This window comes from Siniperca chuatsi, linkage group LG2 (genome assembly GCF_020085105.1).
Source record: "Siniperca chuatsi isolate FFG_IHB_CAS linkage group LG2, ASM2008510v1, whole genome shotgun sequence".
Classification (NCBI taxonomy): Eukaryota; Metazoa; Chordata; class Actinopteri; order Centrarchiformes; family Sinipercidae; genus Siniperca; species Siniperca chuatsi.
Window position 1 is genome coordinate 4,568,288 of NC_058043.1, and position 20,799 is coordinate 4,589,086.

Genomic DNA, 20,799 nt, shown 5'->3' on the forward strand with positions numbered 1-20,799 from the left:
TGGTCTCGTCTGGCAAGTATCCAAACACCACTAACTGCACTTCATGTTTACTTATCCTGATCTTTAATACTATACCTCTTTGGGGCTCTTTATATGATATTTCTATTTCTTTTCTTTAAATGCTGACATAGCTGTTTAAATGGGCTAAATCAGGTAAATAATAAACAATAAAGAAACATTTTCTATTACGTCTTTTATATTATATTGAATTCGCCTGTGTGGGTGACCAAAATAAGATGTACCGATGTGTTTGTCAAGGCGTTACTTGCTGCTTTATTTTATGTTGGAATAAAATAATTGTTAAATATTTAACTGCAAAGTAATAATTCCTTTTTGATACATTCACTTTATTGCATTAAATCACACTGCAATGTTTGCTGAAATTGTTTAGATGTGGCACAGGCCTACCTAGAAAATGTTCCATCATCCACCACTGTGTTGCACGTCATGCCTTGTTAACTGCCTAGTTAGCTACTGGAATCCAGTTCGGAGTTTGGACCATGCAGTGGCTGTGCTGTGAAGACGGAGGGTACAGCTAACTGTAAATAGCTAGCAACAGCTATGTTAGTGAAGGCTGGCTGTTAATCTCTGTGTTTAACACATGAAGAAATAGAAAGGCGATGCTTGCCTGACTACATCGGCTGTATGTTGCTTCCCTTATCCCTAGACACCTGCAGGGTTGTAATACTTGCTCAACACTGTTGTCACATAGTTTTTTAGCGGCGAACAAATGTAATCTTCACGTTATACATCCTGACAAAAGGTGCAGTTTATTCCAAACATTTATGTTTAGTTGTGTTAGGAAGGAATTATACAGAAGTAAAGCCTAAGAAGCAGACTCCAACAGGCAACAGAATAAGTACATGAAATGCTGTGAGCATGTGAGTATAATTTTACCATAATGCACTGCAGTAGTCAGGAAGAAACAACTGGTTTTAGGTCTTGGAATCTGCTGACAAAGCCAAATGCTGAATTGAGTCTATTTCTGTCTTTCTGACTCCTGCAGAGTCTATAATACTTTGAAAGTTGTTATACTGTGAGCTGAGGACAGTGATTTTACTGCTCAGGATGTCTGCCAGTCTGCAGCTGACCTCCTTTTCAAACTCTGAGTTCAGTTTCACTCAAATTCTTGTTGAGAGATTGTTGAGGTTGGTTTGTAGATAGATCAAGCAAGTGCTGACTGATACCGTTACACTAAACCAACCAAAGAAAATAAATAAATAAAAGATTAAATATTACTAATGATATTAGTGACTCTTGAGATTCATCGATCCATTTTCTATACACATTTATCTTGTTCAAGTTCTTTGTAAGTTATGTCATGTTCATGTTATATGGGGCTTAGCGCATTTACCAGTTTAAGACTTTATAATGCCATTGCATTTACGACAGGCTTTGCACCTATTAATATGGAAGTGTGTGAAAAAGCAAACTAATGGATGTCTCACATCAGCAAAGTTAGTTGTGTTAGTTGTTTAAGGTATATTAAACCCACATTTAATGGATGTGGTCCTAGTGTATATTGACAATGTACCTTCACACAACTAACTGCATAAAAACCATCTGGTGACATAAGAGCTCACAAGTCATAAACATGGAATCTTTCTCATCTCTATCATCCATACCACATGACATGATGCGGCATTAGGGAAAGATACTGACTTCTTAATGGTTAAAAGAAACCAGCATTGACTGTTGGTAGGGGACAAAGATGGCGTGTGGCCAATGATCCACACAAAAGGTCTGTGTCTATGGGGCACTGTAAAAAAAACAGTGCCACTTTTAGCTTTGCTACTTAGAGAAGACTGTCATTGTCATCAAAACGTGAACAAGGGAAAGTTTAAGCATCCGAACAAATGTTACCAATGTTTTTTTAATGTTTGTATAATGTTTTTTTATTACCCTATACACTGAATACGCAATTGTGTAGGGCCCCGCAAATCATTTCTATTTATTTATTTTTAATAAAGAAAGTTGCTGGGAGACATAAAGCCAGTCAATGGCTCTGACCATAAAGGGGACGCCCTCCTCAATGGACAGATCATATCAAGCCAATCAACATGTCTATTGGTCACAGCCCAAGTGCTGGAATCTGCATCACCCAAAGAGAGGACAGAGGGAGAGAGGGGGACTTTTTTTTCTCTGGCAGATTAATCACATGGATAAAATGGTCAGGTAAACTATGCTAAATAAATATCTCACAAGCCATCCTGCATCAACCTATATTATGATATATATGATATTTTTTAATTCTTATATTGATCTACAGTTGTATTTGCAGCATTTACAATACCGCAAACCCGAAGATTATAATGTAACTCTAAAGTGTGACTCTTTCAGAAGCAGCTGGCTCAAGAGACTCACAACCCCCCAATAATCTTCATGGGGTGACTTTTAATTTCCTGCCAGCAATCAATTTTGTCAGGAGTCACACTTTTCAAGGACTGAAAACTTCACTGCAGAATCATACTGCCTGTATGGATCGTCTCAGGTCAGTGATTAAAAAGCATGTCCTAAACCCTCGGGTGAGTTTTCATTATAGCTACCTGGGGTTCACACCCTCAGCTCTGCAATGTGTGCGTGTGTGCGCGTGTGTCTGTGTGAGTGTGTGAGCAAGCAAGTGCAAAAGGCTGTGTGTAAAATGGGGAGTATTCTTTTGTGTGTGACTGAGTGTCATTTTGTGTGTGTGAGAGAGCTAAGTAGAAGTGTCCACAGTGTGTGTTGTCCTCCCTACCTGCTTAAACAGTGTGTATGCATGCTTGTGTGTGTGTGAATGTGTGTGGGTGTGACCTCTCCTCCAGAGGAGATGATGAGCTTATTATGGAGAGACACGAAACAGAGATTAAAGAGCAGATGAGAACAGGCAGAGATGGAGGGATAGAAGAGAGAAAAGAGAGAAGTGGGAGAGAATATGGACAGAGCGAAGGAGAAGAATGTTGAACAGAGACTAATAGGGTCAGATAAATGGAGGGGTGAAGAGAGAAGGGGAGACAGGATTGTGTTATGGTCAAGGGAACAGGTGGAGTGGGAGGGATGGAGGGATAAAAGGAAGATAGGAAAGACATAATCCAAAAAAGAGGTATTGATGGGGCACTGTAGGGAAAAAGTGTGTGTGTGTGAGAGAGAGAGAGAGAGGGAGAGAGAGAGATAATGAAGCATAGGACTGCAGAAAGACAAAAAAATAGCATCATGCTGAGTCTTTTTTAAAAATGTTGCTTTATTTTTTCTCCCCTCTTTTTCTCTGGAAGTACCGGCTGAGAGTTTTGAAGGTTTAATGTGGGAGGTGGCGAGGTGGGGGTGCATAGACAGAGAGAGAGAAGGGAGGGGAGAAGTAAATGTGCGTGCTGCCTCTCCCTTTCTCCCTCTCCTCCCTTTTCCCTCAGTGTCTCACTTCTCTCGTTGCTTCGTTTATCGGATTTTCTGTTAGCTGAAGAAGAGGGAGGGAAGAAAAGGAAAAGAATAAGATCAAGAGAATGTCTGAGGTGTTTCTGGGACTAAACCTTAGCAAATAAGTGCTGCATTGTAAAGGGAGGGAAAATTGGAGGTAGGGAAGAAGAGCAGACCGAGGAGAGGAAGAAGAGAGAAGGGGGAAGAGGAAGAGGAGGGATTTTGGGGAAGCAAGAGAGCCACTGTGCTGGAAAGACGAGAGAAGCGAGGGAGGCAAGAAACAAGTAAGTGCAGAGTGGTGAAAGTTATCAGGATTTCCAAAAAGACAAAAAAGAGAGAGTTAGAAAAGAAGAGGAAGCGAGAGACGAAGAAGAAGCAAAAGAGTGAGAAAGAAGAAAGAGAAAAGAAGGGGATAAGGCAAAGGAGAAGAAAGATTTCTGCCAAATCCACAGCTAACACCTTGAACCTTGGTCAGCCATCCATCATCCAGGATGGACAAAGTGGAACGAGTGATGAAGATGGTGAAGAGGATGTCGCCGAGGAAGAAGAGGAGAGAAGGAGGAGGAGGAAGAGGGGGAGGACCAGGAGAGCTGGAGAGCCCAGACACCCTGTGCGACGAACTCTGCCGTTTCAGCCTCTGCATCAGCGGTGAGAGGTCGCACCGCCACGTGTGTGTGTGTGAAGTTGGGTGTTTGTTCATGAATGATACCATAGCAGTGGATGAGTGTGTATTAATGTGAGTGCATGTGTGTTTCAAAGACACGTATGCATTGCATCTGAGAGACATTCAGAGAAATAACGAGTGCGTGTCTGTGTGATTCTATATTGTGTTTAAAGGACGTACAATGCCTGAATATCTTATAAGATAAAGACAATATAGTAATGCAAATGCTATGCAAATCTTTACATATATTCCTATTTTACCAAGAAAGCATATGTGTGTGTCTGTGTGTGTGTTTCAAAAAGTCTGTTTTTATGTGCTTCCTTTGCTCTTTGGGCTGCTTTGGTTGCATGGGACTTTAAGATACTGCAACATTGTTTAGTTGGCTTTCCAGACAACAAAATTACAGCATTGGTCTGGTTAAAATGACCAAGGTGTACAGTAGCCTTACGTTCTTAAACCACCACTAAAAGTCTTAGGTAGGAAGTCAGGGTAGACGGTTGGATGTTTGACTTCAACACTGGAGAGCAGGCTCTGTGTCCCGTCTCGAAAAACAGTCAATGCTGGTTTGATTTAACCATGACCACAAACTTTCCCTACCTTAATCAAGCAGTTTGAATTGCCTTAACTTAATCAGACCTTATCCACAGAGGTGTCAGATAAGAAAACACTCAAGTGACTTGTTTTCAAAACTCTCCAATAAACTACATATTTTGTTGTTTAGGTATAAAGACGTGTTGGTCATACCAGCTTGTCATGTGTACAGGGCTGGGAACCTATCCCAGCTCCCAATGGGCAAGAATGGGGATACACCCTGGACAGGTCGCAAGCCTATCACAGACAGACAACCATTCACACTTACATTCACACCTGGCAGTTTACATAACCTGCATGTCTTTGGACTGGTCAGACACTTGTATGCACATCTAAAATACAAAGTATTATTCCTCCCATTTGATGATTTATAACACTGCTTAGGTAATGTTCGTGCTTTCACCCACTGTAGTTAATACTTCTCACTGGCTGATTGGGGCAATCTGATGTCTGTTATTTCTGAACATAGAAAAACAACTTCCAGTAAGCGACTGGTCTTAGTGACTCTGTATCTCCAATAAATTACATTCGAATGTGAGGCCTAATGCTACAGTGGCTATACTGGGGCTTTGTTTATGATTTGCACGACCTTTGTTTCCTGCCATGTTGGACACGTTGTTCTGGTGATGTTACTGCATCCCTTTTCTATGTGATGAAATTTCTGAGTAAATTGTTATCACATCTGATGCCAAAATTAGTAATGGTTAAGAGATATTTCAGCATTGACTAAACACTGTTTGAAGGCAAACAAATGCCCATCCACCACCTTGACCACTGTACCACATATGAACATTAGGCTTGTTTCTTTACTAGCAATGTTGGCCATTTCAGAAGTCTTCCATATAAATAGAATACATAGGAGACTGGATAAAAGTGGCACTGCTGAGATGACCAAGACATGTTCTCCTGCAGCGACAGAAAAAGTTGGCTCTCTGTTTTCCTGTGACACCGTGTTGTCTGTTTGCCAGTGTTTGCTGCATTGCTGTTCAGCTGGCTTAATTAGTTAGTGCTACCATTTAATTAGCTCTGAGCTGGTTAGTGTTGATGCTACAGTTTGTTAGGTACCTCATGTTCTTCAAAGCCTTTGGAAAGTGATTCACACAGAGTTCAGATTTTTTGTGAGGTTTATTTTTTAACTTGCTTTGATCATACACAAACAGCTCAGCGAAGAAAGCGAAAGGGTGAGTGTTGTAGAAAACCTATAGAGAATGTACTGTAGTAAATGTACATGTGTGAGAGACAGAAGTGTGAGTGTGCCTGTTTTCCTCTCCCCCTCCCATATATCCTTTCATCACAATCTTTCTAATCACTCAGCAGAAACTGCAACAGCCAGACTTCAAACAGCATCAAACAACCATCAGAGAACCAAACATTACACTGCAGACTGGAGAAGGTCACTTTGAAAACAAGAGGGAACACAAGCATATCAAGGCAAACATCCCAATATCCCCCTCCGTTCCAGCACAATAGATAGTGTTTTTCTCCTCACGTGACATATGCCATTTGCTGGATACTTTTATCTAGCACATCTTACAGCAACAGGAGATCATAAATGTTTAGTATGCCTGGTATGAATCCAGAAGGGTCAGACCAATGCAATGACTTATTACAGTATTGATATTTGCCTCTCATTTTATTGCTGGATATCAACCAGTGAATCATCTTACCTCTGATACGTTGGAGGTGATTATAGCTGCGGACCTGGGAAAAAAAATGAAAAAGAAAACACGGTCACCTCACTAAAATTCAGCTAGCTAGTTTTTGACTGTTTTCATAATAATTTTAATTGAGTCCAAACTGGTTCAGTTGAGGTTGGTCTGCTTTCAGACGTATTTACTCTTCTTCGAGCCACATTCCACTTGTGTAGTCCTTATTCAAAAAAAAAAAAAAAAAACTGCACACAAACTGTACCACAGTTCGACTGGAACCAACCTCAGAGCACCCTCATAAGTTATGGTTTCAGTGGTCAGTTGTGGCATCCGAAGTTGGGCTATTGGTTTAAAGGCTTTTCCACTCTAACAAATATAACAGCATGAAAGATAAACTTTAAATACATGGAGTAATGGCACAAGGCATTGGACAATCTGTGGTGTAAAAGTATCTGTTAAACCTCCCAAGTCCTAGCAAAGACGCACACCTTTGACAGTTTAATTCAATCCTTGTTAACTGCAGGTCTTATGGCACTCTTCCTCCCCAACTAAGTGCAGTAACTGACAGATGGTGATAGGCACAACCTACAGTAATCTGAGAGGAGACAAGCATGGAGCACTTTGTCTCTGAACAATGGATGTGTGTGTGTACATGTCTGCGTGTAAGTGTTGAATGTGTGTTAGGTGGGGAATGAAGAGGGGACTTATTGGCTAGAGTGAAATATGGGAAATTATGGAATGCTGTAAAATATGAGACCCGGCTGGACAATTATATCTGTCTCAAAACATGTTTTTTTCTTGCCAAAATGACTCTGTGCCACGAATGAATGTCAATGAAACTATCAACCGTCCCTCTGTACTAAATTTGAATAAGCATAGTGGATGTGCCCTGCAGCAAAAATTCAAATTTACCTCAGGCAAATTACTTGAAAGCCAGGGTAAGGCACAGGTAGAAAGCAAGCTACACATGCAATCTGAGGAAAATATCAAGACTTATTGTGTCGGCTGTGGCTTAGAGGAACGAGCGGGTTGTCCAATAATTGGAACATTGACCGTTCGATCCCCGGCTCCCCCAAGCCCACATGTCGAAGTGTCCTTGGGCAAGATACTGAATCCCAAATAGCTCCTGAAGTCTGTACCATCAGAGTGTGAGTGTGTGTGAATGAGCATTAGTTATTCTTTCTGATGAGCAGTTGGCACCTTGCACGGCAGCCTCTGCCATCAGTGAACGGGTGAATGTTGACATGTAGTGTAAAGCACTTTGAGTGGTTGGAAGACTAGAAAGGCACTATTTAAATGCAGTCCATTTACCATTTAAGTCAGTCAATATACTCACATATGCATGAAAAGCAATGGCTCAAGTGCAGAAGAAGGATGTTAACTAGCTTCAAACATTTCAGTCCCTTTACAGTCAACATTTAAAATTTGAGCAAAACTATTTATGTATTTCGGTAATTGAAAAAAAGGATGTTCATTACACAATACTGTATATGTAGATGGAGTTCATTTGAAAAGGGTGTCTGAAATCAAATTACAGGGGGTAATAATTATAAGTATACTTGAAAATCTCACACAATTTATATAAAGACAATTGTGTCCAAAGGTATTGCAATTTTTAACTAAATGGAAAAAGTATATGCTTGTACTATCCACTTCCTTTGCCATACTTAAGTTATTGTATGGACAAGATATATACTGCTAATTCTGGTGGCAAACATTGAACAGTAATACAGTTTGTATATAAAAAGTAAAACTGATTATGATACTTTAGAAGGCTCAGGTGTGTGTATGTGAGAGACTGTGAGAGTATAAGCCATCCACCAAGCCACAGATATTGTCAAACCATTTCAGACTTGGTTTGTGCGTGCGTGTTCTGGAACCTAAATATACCCCAAAGCTGCTAAGCCTCTGCATTATTTCCATGAGAGCCAATTTTCATCTCAAATCTGCATCTTATAATTGTGCCTCACGCACCGAAATTATCAGTTCCACAGTGAAACTCCAGCTGAAACTTTGCAACAGCTGACAGATAATACAAACTAGATGTGTGATCGGGGTGGGAAATTACCATCAGCTGGCAGCCAAATCCTGCTCCAACAGTCAAACCTTCACCTTTACTGGAGCTGTAGATAAACAAACCCCACAGTACATTTCAGAGTTCAGGCATGTTCAGGGTGCTACAAAAAGACATTTAACTGGCACTCTGTGACCTTTTCATTTAACCTCTAAGATATCCTGCTGCATATGAAAAAGAACAGAGAGAGTAAACCGTAAAATACGGAAGCTCCCATTGACTAAAGTTGCTTTCGTTCTGCCCTAATCACAAACTCGGACTGCAGCTGAATACATTGTTCCCTCGAGGCAACATAGACTAACCATTATTAGGCAGTTATGTGGACAATTGTTACTCCACAGGAAGTGGCAAACGATAACCTAAGACAAAAATACAAACTGTAAGCAGGTGCTTCATCCAGAGTAAGCTGCTCATTCTTGTTAAAATGCTTTTTGTGCTTAGTCTTGGTGGTTTCCTTTCTAGACATTACCGACCAGCTGAATTAGCCTTTTGCATGAGGTTGACTGATAGTATTGAAGTGCAACCAGTTTAAACCTAACCAAACCTTAAACAAAAAGATGACGGAATAGAAAATGATCGTTTTGTTACAGTTTTAGAAGTCACTGAGAAACAGCTGTTCTGCTGATGGGTGTTGCAAAAAACCCCTCTTTTATTTAGGCAATGACAACATACAATTGTTTTTATTTTTAGGTTTGAGGACTTGCTGAATGTACAGTATATTTACAACATTGTCTCAAATTAGGGTACCCTGGCAGCTCACCTGGTAGAGCAACGTGATCTCATGAGATGGCGTAAAAATGGCAAGCTACTTTTAAGGACATTTCACGTGTCATGCCGACGCATTTTAAGCTTTTCTCGTGTCATTTGACGCCGTTACAGATGCCGCATTTCATGAGTTTTGGACGTGTAGGAAAGGACGAAGTCAGGTGACCGATAGTCAGGTGACCTTCATCGTCATAGTCAGGTGACCTCCGTCGTCATGATAACAATAATAAACATGTGGTTAACGTTGTGAAATGGTCGCAGTTTGGTTAGGGTTAAGCAAGAAAACTACATGGTTTGGCTTAAAATAAGTACGTTATGTTAGTCACGTGACTTAGTTAGGTTTAGGCAATAAAATTACGTGGTTTGGGTTAAAATAAGTATGTCATGTAAATCACGTGACATAAGCAATGTGGCCTAAGTCAAGTACGTAACGGAAGTTAAGTAGGTGAAAACTTTGAATAACTTAAAACTTTAAGTAAGTCAACACTGACTTTTGGTTTCACACGGGACACAAACTCCAGTCTCCTGGGTGACAGTCCGGCATTTGTTTGTTGCTGTTTCTATATATTACGTCACCTGACATTGTTTTCTATATGACATTCACACGTCAAATGACACGCCTTCTCTGCACAATAGAAGTCAGTAGAGACTAAATGGCGTGAAATATGATGCCTTGTGATAACACGCAAAAAGACTTAAGACATTGGCGTGTTATTCATACGCCATTTGGTGAGACCAGGCTGGGTAGAGCATGCGAACCATGTATCAAGGCTTAGGGCTTGTGTCGGCTGTGTTGATATTTTCCTCCGATTGCATGTGCAGCTTGCTTTCTACCTGTGCCTAACCCTGGCTTTCAAGGGCTGAGTCCTTACCGCAGCGGCCTGGGTTCGACTCCAGCCCGCTGCCCTTTGCTGCGTGTCATCGCCTCTCTCTCTCCCCCTTTTCTGTCTGTCTTCAGCTGCACAATCGAATAAAGCACCACAAAAAAGTTTGTGAAATGTGCAGAAACCTGACGTGGTTTGTTAATACATGGTTTGTAACACATACAAAAGGTTTTATTACATCATCCCACATCAAGAAACCCTACTTTTAAGTAATAAATAAATGCACTCATTACTTTGTGCACTCATTTACTACACCACATACATCACAAAGCAAATTAATCTAGCTGTCAGAGACTCCAGTCTGTGTAGTTTGATACTCTTCACTGACATTTGAATAACATGGTATTACATTACACAGTTACCAAAACTAAGTTTCAGTTTCTCTTCCCTCCTCCTGTCTGTATGCATGGTGAAGCAATAGCTTTCTTTTTTCTTCAAGAGAACATAGAATGTGGCAAAGTAGCATTTCATTGCGCCACCCTACTACTTAGTGGAACAATTACTTTGCTAATGATTTAGAAAAAAGCTGTGCTACCCAAGCACTACTGAGAATGTAGTTAAACTGTTAGTGTCAATACTCCCCAGCACTGATTAAAACCTCATTTAAGTGTGAGACAATTCGCTAACAAGAATTGTGGTTGATGTAAGGTTAGGAAGGCTGAAGAGAAACCTCACTTCAAGACATTTGAAATGAACTCAAGTTATTAGAGTTGAGGTTAAATGTCTCCTCCCAATGCTTCCACCGATCGTTACACTACTACTTTCTACAAAACAGTTTAAGAATTTTACGTTCATTGTGTGCTCCCTTAATATAATCTGTTTGTGGTCGGGAAAAAGGTGTCTCACTTTTTGTATTTGGAACAGATATTTGCATTTCTAAAAATAATGTTTAAAAAAAAGGTTTGGCAGGTTTAAATATCTCTCCAAAACAGCAGGAGCCAACTAACAATGACAATGGGAAATTATTATTAACCACAAGACAAATGCCTATAAAAATTTGGTTTTGGCTGGAGTGTTCTGCTCAAACTGCCACATTGGCAGCACACTGCTGTCATTTGGGAGTCCATTTTCATTCTAAACATCGTATCATTTGTTAAAAACAATGAACCTGGCAGGTGAGTTTGGGGATGAATTTGATATTGCTGCTACCGTGGACAAAAGAAATTAGTTCCCTGATTGTTTACAACAAGTGAAGTGGGTGAAAGACCTGCTGTAACAACGAGTGGTTGCACATCAAAAGCACCGCAGATGGTGAAAAATTTTAAATCAGCCTTTTGAAAGCTGCTCACAATGGCTGAAGAGGCTGCACAACATCCACAACTAGCTAAATGACTGCATGTGAAGCAAAAGTGCATAAGAGAGGGGAGATAATTGAATATGCCAGTAAAAAAACAGATCACAGCAAAGGGAAGGCACCAAACAGGGTAGGTAATCAAATGTGACATCAAAAACCTTCTCCAAATGGGTAAATAACATCATGCTGATAGCCACTACAGCACACTGCCTGAGGAAAATATAAACATCACTACTTGTCTGTGCAGCACTGTGCCCCGCATGAAGGGTTTCCTTTTAACAGACTAGTTATCAGTTTTGATGAAAATATATTACAAAAACATTATGTCTCAATATACACATATGGAGATGATTTCACCTGTAGTTATTTTTGTATAATGTAAAGATGCATGTTAACATAGCCAGTAAAGTGCATGTTACAGCATTATGCTCCCTAGGGCTGCCCCCTAAAAGTCAATGATTACTGATGGTCATCAGACGAGAAGACCCCGTATTTGTCAGTCAAATTGCTACATTTTCGTTCTATTTGCGTCATTGTGCACAGCAATGCAGTAGAAACATCATGGCAGAATGAAAATAATGGTAAGTAATGGAAATGGAGGGCAGCGTTATTGTGTCTGTTTGCTGCTCCAACGCTCTCAGCTCGTGTGTGAGAGACGCTCTGTGGTGCGCTAGGATTTTATAACTGAACTATGACCAGGACTTTACTTTCTGTGACTGTGTGGAAATCTGATGTTTGCACATTGCAGATAATGAACAAAGGCATTAAAACACGGGTCTTTGCAGTTAAAACTAACGGAGGCTGATGAAAGAGTTTCATGCACCGAACTGACACTAACTGGGCACGGGAGTGAATAATCAGAATCAGAAATACTTTATTGATCACCGAGGGGAAACTTTTGTTACAGCTGCTCACTATCACGTCAGTGCACACAGGAATAGAAGTACTAAACAAATCAAAATATAATACACTATAATACAGGTAAGATAAATTAAGTACAAAGTGGATATAAGTATAACATTAAAACAAGTGTAAAGTACAAAGTGGATTTACCGGTTGATGATAAGTATATACGGTATAATACAATGTAATAATATAAGTAATAAGTAATAGTGCATGTACTGTCAAATTAAGTGTAGCAAGATTAAGATTATAATGAGACGGTGGATATTGCACAGCAGTAATAGAAGTATGAATAAATATGAATAAATAGGGAATTTTAAACTGAAAAGAGTATATTGCACAGGAGTATTAAACACAGAATATTGCACAATTATTTCAAGTATTGCAGTGATGTTAATGGTCCAATGCCCAGTTTAGTGACCTAGGGTCATACAGACTGACACTTAGAGGGAGGAGTTAAAGAGTTTAATGGCCACAGGCAGGAATGACTTCCTGTGGCGCACTGTGGTGCATTTTGGTAGGGATGAGTCTTCTGCTGAAGGTACTCCTTTGTTTGACCAGCACGTCATGGAGTGGGTGGGAGACGCTGTCCAAGATGGCGTGTAGTTTGGCCAGCATCCTCCTTTCAGGAGAGTCCAGCTCCTCCCCCACAATGTCACCAGCCTTACGGATCAGTTTGTTGAGTCTGTTAGCGTCCGTTACCCTCAACCTGCTGCCCCAGCATGCAACAGCATACAGGATAGCACTGGCCACCACTCATAAAATAATATATTTATCGTATTTGTAGGTAAGGTGTGTTGGAGAAATGACATCAGCAATAATGATGAGTGTTTATAAAAACAAAAAGCACGAACCAATGTACCAAAAGCATGTGACAAATGAATATATCAAAGACATCCTCAACTACTTAAAGAGAGTCAGTCAGTCAGTGAAATAATCAAAGTAACCCATGTTTGTCAGGAAATTAATCTAAAGTTAAACTTGCCTTCTTGGAGGTTTAATTTAAAGCTTGATTTGATTTAGGGTTTTATTTCAACAGGAAATTGGATCAATAATTGATTGAAGACTATGTGAAATCCTATGTGAAACTTTTCAAAACTAAGCCTGCAAAAGCCAATTTTAGTTAGAAAGGCTGCTTAAGTCTAGAACTAACATTAATCTGTGTCCTAGGAAACCAGCATTAATGGTTATGAGGTCAATATTTGGGTTTTAAATCTGCTAAAGTGTTCAGGATCAAAGGTCAGGCTAATTTTTTACACAGTGGAAAATCAGCCAGTCTCTCAAGTTTATAGAGAACATACCTGTATTGAAAGCAGCTGGAAAAATTAGATTAGTAAGATAAAACTATAGTTTCATTCTCTGCCACCACATACTCTTGAATATCAAGGATTTCATAACAGAACCACTTTGAATTCGCTGTAGAAAGAAAGATTGATACCTGATGGTTATTGTTCAATTTTTAAAAACCCACAGCTGAAAGGAATAAAAACCTTCATATGTCTTCCTTTCAACAAGGATCAGTGTGGTGACACTGATTCCACTCTGTGTTCAAAAACTGACTTTTTCATAATGCAAGAGTGTCTTTTTACTCTATGAATGCATAAGTGCAAATAAAACACAAAAACTGGCATGGGTGCAGTTGATGCATAGACATAAAAGAGAAACATCCTTCGTGGCCACAGATGGAGTTAGTTTCCTCCAATCAGCTAGTTGCCAGAGTGTTCTTTTTAAAGTCTGACCAATGAAAAGAGAATAACACCTGCTCTAAGAAGGGAAATTTCAACAGTAGTTAAACAATCTTTGACCCCTGACCCACACAGGTGATTGCTTGTGATGCTATTGATATAGATGTTCAATTTTACTGTTGTAATTAATATGAAGTTGCTACTAGAGCCACCTAAAGTTGCATTTCCCTGTGCAGCAAATGAGGAATATGCACACTAAGAAATAAATACGACATGCTAATGTTTAGAATTTTCTCAGTTAAAAAAATGATTTCCTTTGAACAGGAGGAAATCACTCAATCATTTAATGAAGGCCAGGGATCCTGTACAGCACCAAAATAGCATGACTGGCTTGCTGCCTGGAACTGACATTTTGTAATATGAATTTAAATTTGTCAGTTTAATTTGAGATATTTTGTGTTATATGTGCAGCATCACATCTGCGCTTTTACTGTGTCCCTCCCTTTCACATGCTGCATGAACTGTGTTTATTTCCTGAAATGTGAAAAGTGAAAATCTTCAAATCTTAGACATCTACATGTCTGTCACTAGACAACAGACATGCATGACTGTAGGACCAAGATGCTGCATCTTTAGTATTAAACATATTTTTGTGTATTTATTTCAGAGGCTATTTTTTTGCAGCTGGAGTGACCCAGTTTTGCCTCAGGGATCAACAAAGCTCATCATATTTTCTTACTTATCTTATTGGCTACATCTGTAAGTAGACTGATAGTTGTGTTATCATGTTATCTTTTTAGTGAGAAAATAGCACAGTTTATACAGCATTATAAGAGGGCTTATAATGACAATACAAACAACTTCATTACATCTGTGTGTTCATTTATGTTTCAATATTATACTTTTGTTCGAGGTGGCCAATACAGTACATTCTGGATCTATAAAGACATGTTACTTACTCAACTCTTAAAATGATAACTTTACTCAGCGGAGACACTGATAACTCATGAATTACATAGATTGTGTTGTGGACCTATTTTGTTTGATCCTGGTAATGTATTGGAACAATTGAATTACTTAAAGTATACATATTATAATCTGCTTCTATGTCTTTTAAATTCATGTTGTGAGTGATGAAGCCAAAGACACCATTCACACTGTGGGCATGCAAGTTGACTGAACACACTAAAACCAAACCAATATATTGCAACCAAACCTACTTTGCAGAACCTACTGTAACCTAAAATAACCTAGCCTAATTTCACCCAATCCAACCTAACCTAATCGTACCTACCCTGACTACTTTCACTTAATCTAACCTACGGTAACCAAAACTAACCTTGCGTGACAATCTAACTTGAACAGTATGTAATTATGTGCAGCACATTCACCAGTGCAATGCAGATGGAATATACACATCGTTCCATCTCGGGCTTTTTTTTGGTGAAAACTTGCAGATACGTGGGTTTATTTCCACCAAAACAAGTACCAAAATTGTACTGCACTGCCTGATCCGCCTAAACACAACTTCAGATGCCACACTCTAATGCTCCAAATGTGTTCTTTGGAGCAATGAAATTACCAAAACAGGTGTAAGAATAAAACAATAGATTTTCCTCCTCTGAAATTGACACTGTAACTGAGTTTGCTCTCGTCCTGAACTATAAGTCTAGCGAACAATGGGTGTTGATATTAACTCGTGACAACCAGGAACTTGCTTGTAGCCATTGACTTGTTGTTAGTTTCTTGGTAAAAAAAACAAAAACAAAGACAGCAGTGACTAGCTGGTAAGATATGCTGTTGTTGCTGGTGAGCAAACTAACATCATCTAAACTGAGTGGGGAATATGATCATTTCTCAGGCAAAGACAATAGAGACGATGAGGAAATGTAAGCTCATTTATTACAGGGTCTGATGACATTTTGTGAAGAAGAAAACTTAGAAATCCAAATTACTGTTGTATTGTTGTGGATAGAAACAAATTTAGAGTCCTAAAGAAGATGCTCTCACTTTTCCCACACAGTCATGTGCATTTAAAAGAAATCACTCTGTTGCCCTAATAGCAAGGTCATCACTTATACTAATCTGGTGTTTGTTATTTGACAACATTTTTTAGTGTCTCTTCATATGTTGTGAGTACCTTTCAATCATAACATCTATAACATTCACACCAGGTTTCTACGGTATGTTCAATCAAACTGACAGGAGTGATACATCATGTATTGTGGATATGATGAAAAATGTCTCAGTTTTGTTTTTTTTTTAAATAGGAAAATCCTCCTGGTATTCAACACTGAATATCAGATGTTATGGCTGCTGTGTCTGTCGGTGTGTGCACTCATGAGACGCATTTAGCAGCTAAATTTAGGAGTCAAATCCTCCTTTTCTTTTGCTCTCTCATCTCTCCACCCCCAGTACTCTCTCTACCTCACTCCTTTGGTCTCTCTCTCTTTCCCTCCTGCTCTCTGTGTTGCCCTCTCTCCCTCATAGTCTCTGCCCTCAATCTCTCTATCTCTCTCTGGGTGATACTACAGTCGTGTGGGTGGATGTTTTATTCCTTCTTCTCTCCTCCAGCACTAGAACCTTCTAACCTGCTATCACTGACTGCAGCTCCATGTGTCAGTTAACCCGCTGCTGCTGCTGCTGCTGCTGCTGCTTTGTCTTAATTTCCTTTTTGATGTGTGTGAAGCACATTTGCAATGCGACGTGTAGATTGCTAGTCAGGACTGATGAATGAAGCACTTATGGAAAACAAATTGAAAACATAACAGTAATAATATATACTTATACATTTTTGCTTTATTTATTATTTTATTGTATATGTGTATATAATTATTTAACAATGTATTTACTCTGCCACCAGCAGTTAGTGTTAGTTGAATGTTCTGTTGCTAATAGCAATAGCAAAGCGTTGATAGATTTGTGACCTAGCAAACGTGGACAGGCATATTTTATCTATACTCCAAACTCCCTTGTTGGACCACTATCTGCTGGTATTCTGTTTATTATAACTATTCAATTAAATTCAATTCAAAGGCTTTATTGGCATGAAAGTTTCAAAAACAATTCTGCCAAAGCATCAAAGTACAAAATGATCAAATATTTGGACAATACACCAAAACAGTAATATTAGCAATAACACAACATATATAAAATACAGTATATAACATCAAAACCGTCCAAATTTATGTGTATATGTAACTTTGTGTGTGTGTGTGTGCGCTGATGAAGGGCTGCTGTTTAGGGGAGGATGAAGGGGTACTGTACAGCTTTTTTTTGGGTACAAAACCAACCCCCCCAATTACATTTCAACATATCACCCGTAGTGTGTTAGTGACTGAGTATGTGTGTACGTGTGCGTGTGTGTTTCATGTTCTTATATCCCGGTGGGGACTTTAACCTGAATGCACACTCACCCGTGGGGACTTGTGTCACAAATTGAGGTCCCCACGGGTAGAGACTGCTTTTTGAGGGTTAAGACTGTTTTAGGGTACAGGTTACAGTTGCGTTATGGTTAGGGTAAGGATTAAGGTTAGGCATTTAGTTGTGATGGTTAAGGTTAGGGTAAGGGGCTAGGGAAAGCATTATGTCAATGACTGTCCCCCACGGGGATAGTGAAACAAACCTTTGCAATTGTTAGCAATTACAGGCCTCATTAGCGTCCATCTATAATTTGTGGGCAATCTGGGGCAAACAAGATGTCCTTGTCATTAGTGCTTTGTATTTTCTGCGTCCCTTAACCAGTAGGTCCAGGTTCAGTTCTCTATACAATCCCCTATGTGAATAATGACTGTTATCTGTGAGGCACAAAGGCAGCAATAGTGTGACATTATCAGCAGAGCAAACCTTTGATGATGAAGGCTGGGCAAACCAAGCGTGTGACTTTGACATGGGCGACCACTGTTTGCATCGCATTAGCCATGACTAAGCTCTTTCCCTAACGTCAACCAAGTAGTATTTATGCTTAAACTATAATCACACTTAAAGTTGGAAGATCAGAAAACAGTCATATGAATTGTTTTTATGAAACGGTCATTTGTAATGGTTTTGGAAGGCACTGACAAATGGTGTCAGTGAACATATAACCTTTTTCTGTCACATGTTGAAAACTCATCTAAGCAAGATGTACCTCACCTGCCCCTCTCCCCACTGATTCGCATATCCCCATCCCCTCCACTCAGTGTAACTGATCTCATGAAATCCCATCTACCTCTCTACTTTACTTATTTTCTGTGCATTTCGCACTGCACCTCATTTTGGTGAATGTAGGAAGTGAAGCTCATTCCAGTTTTGCACTCAATTTAAGTCAGAACCCAATTTTCTCTAAAGACAGTCCATTCTAGCTTCCTGACCTGTCTAGAGATTATTAGAGTGGTTTGCTTCAGCTTGACTCGTATTAGTTATCTAGCTCAGCATGAATCAATATTACGACCAGCCAAACTCTTGACCCCACAGCAACCCTTAGCACACCGAGGATTAGCCCCACAGAAAGTTGTGTATTACATACTGCACCTCTGTAAACCGTCATTTGATAAAGCTTGATTTCTATTACTTTTTATTAAGGGTGTTCATTCCAGGAATACCGTATCTGGAGCAGTTATGTGGCATTTGGAGAATAGAAAGCTATCATATTAGCTATTCAGAATCAGCTTTAACGCCAAGTAGGTTTACGCATACAAAGGTTTTTGCTTTGTATTTTGATGCCTGACAATAAACACAGTAGAAATATAAATAATTATATAGAAACACAAAGCAAGTACTGCAGGTCAAGAATTATAACTGTAAAATTGACAATAAGATGTTAAAGAATATTAAACAAAAACATTATAAGAAAATAATAATAAAGAATATGTACAATATGATGACATGTTATTTAAATTACAGCAGAATGTGCAACATATTTACAAGTGAATGTGCAAAACTTTACAGTGTTACTGTACTATAAGGGGAGTGTCTGAAACAGTTTGTGTCCAGGGTGGGAGGGCTCAGCTGCAATTATTCCTGCTCGCCTCAGGGTCCTGGAGGGAAGGTAGATTGCAGCCAATCACCTTCTCAGCAGAGCGAATGATACGCTGCAGTCTGCCCTCGTCCTTGGCAGTGGCAGCAGCGTATCAGATGGTGATGGAGGAGGTTAGGATGGACTCAATGTAGTAGTGCACCATCATTGTCTTTGGCAGGTTGAATTTCTTCAGCTGCCGCAGGAAGTACATCCTCTGCTGGGTTTATTTTGCACCATGTCATGCTAGTTAGTGTCAGAGAGCGCCAGTAGTCACTTCACCAAGCTTCTGGCACCACCCGTTAATGAATGTCTCCATTATACATTGTGACGGGGCACTAACATACCGAGTAGTCTTTACTGGCAACATGTTTGGATCTTCACTGCCAAAGTTTTAAATTATTTTGGAATGAATTATTGTATTGCTATGATATTTGCACATGCATTCTCGCCAGGGATAGAACTGTAATGTAAGGAAAATGGCAGTCACAAAAGTAAAAAGGAAATTGTGACGATTGATGGATATATAGAAAATCTAAATCTATAAGATTATAATAACTTTAATATTGATTTAATAACATGAAATATCCTATTTATTTAAATGAGAAAGTAGCTCTGGTTTTTGGCTCAGCAAAATCACAGCTACTTTTTTATGCTACTGTACCAAATTCCACCAAAGCTGCATTGGAAATGTCTCAATGTGATGTTATATAATCAGCATCACCATTGGCTATCTTTAACTCTGCTGAATGTTGTTTGTACTTTGATTAAACCCTCACCATAAACTGGAATTGCCACTTGTCTGAATGGGTACTTGATAGGGCTGATACACACTGTGGAGGTTGAACGGTCATTGCTGGCAGCTCATGGGGAGAAAGAGCAGCTATCTGTTTATAACAAGCCCAGCCAACTCAGCAGGCTCTGACAACAAAATTGGCAATTTGCTTCCACTCTGAAACGTCTGGGTCAAGAGGTCGATTGGCTGGCAGACACCTGTGATAGAATCAAGATAACCAAGCCATGCACCACTACCCAGTGACTCCTGCAGGCATGAGAATTAACAACCAGACCATATTTGATCAATACCTGGAACCATTATATCACTGAAAACATTTAGGGACGTGGTGTGATGCCTGTAATTCAATCCAAGTGCTTTAATAACACCTTTTGGGTGCTTTTAAGAGCACTAGAGAAGACATTATTGTGCAGAGTTTGGTAGATTGAAGATCTGCCATCTGCTTTCCTTAATAACCTCTCTCATTTGGTCTTTCAGCAAAATTGGCAATTTGCTTCTGGCCTGAAACATCTGACTGGAGAGGTCAATTCATTTCACCTCCTGTGCAGGAGCTGATGGAGTTGAGCCATGCAAGACCAGCTATAGTGACTGCGACAGTAAGTGCTGCTGTAGATTAGAACTGGAAGCGTCTTGATGGTTACTCAATTTGGTGCCTGTTCAGAATCTGGCTCTGCAACAATACTTTCTGTCGAGTTATAGTTCATGATATGACAGAGCTATTTTTTTTTTAATTATTTAAATAAACTAGTTTGTTTGTCAGTGCTTTCCAAAATGACCCAAATGACAATTCCATAAATGCTCATATGGTGAAAAGTCATGATTTGAGTATCACAGCTGATCAGACCAAAAATTACAGTCTGGGCCAGTAGGTGTGGACAGTCTGCAGATAAAATCATACAGTGAGTTTAATGTTTGCCTAATAGTATTTTATAATCCAGTTCATCCAGGTTTCAGTGCATTGTCACAGCTCACCTTAAGTTCACCTCATACAAAGTTCCCTCTCCTCTGCGTCAGGGTTTACAATCCTTGTTGCAGATGTGTTCTTATGAGATTTGGGGGGCTGCCTAGAGACATAGCTGACCATAGTCTACCTGGGGCTCAGGTGGGAGAG

The 20,799-nt window shown here is 39.6% G+C and overlaps 1 protein-coding gene across 6 annotated transcripts in view; it reads left to right on the forward strand.

The window, feature by feature from the left end:
• LOC122887804 (glutamate receptor-interacting protein 2-like) overlaps nt 1–20,799 on the forward strand; it is a 267,289-nt gene that overhangs the window by 94,192 nt on the left and 152,298 nt on the right. For 4 of the 6 annotated variants that reach the window (XM_044221341.1, XM_044221350.1, XM_044221368.1 and 1 more), the window contains exon 1: nt 3,170–4,035. The exons of the other annotated variants lie outside the window; for them this stretch is intronic. In XM_044221341.1, coding sequence (XP_044077276.1) covers nt 3,879–4,035 — 157 coding nt within the window. In that variant the 5' untranslated portion in view covers nt 3,170–3,878. Of the gene's footprint in view, nt 1–3,169; nt 4,036–20,799 lie in introns of those variants that run through there. 6 annotated transcript variants of the gene reach the window in all.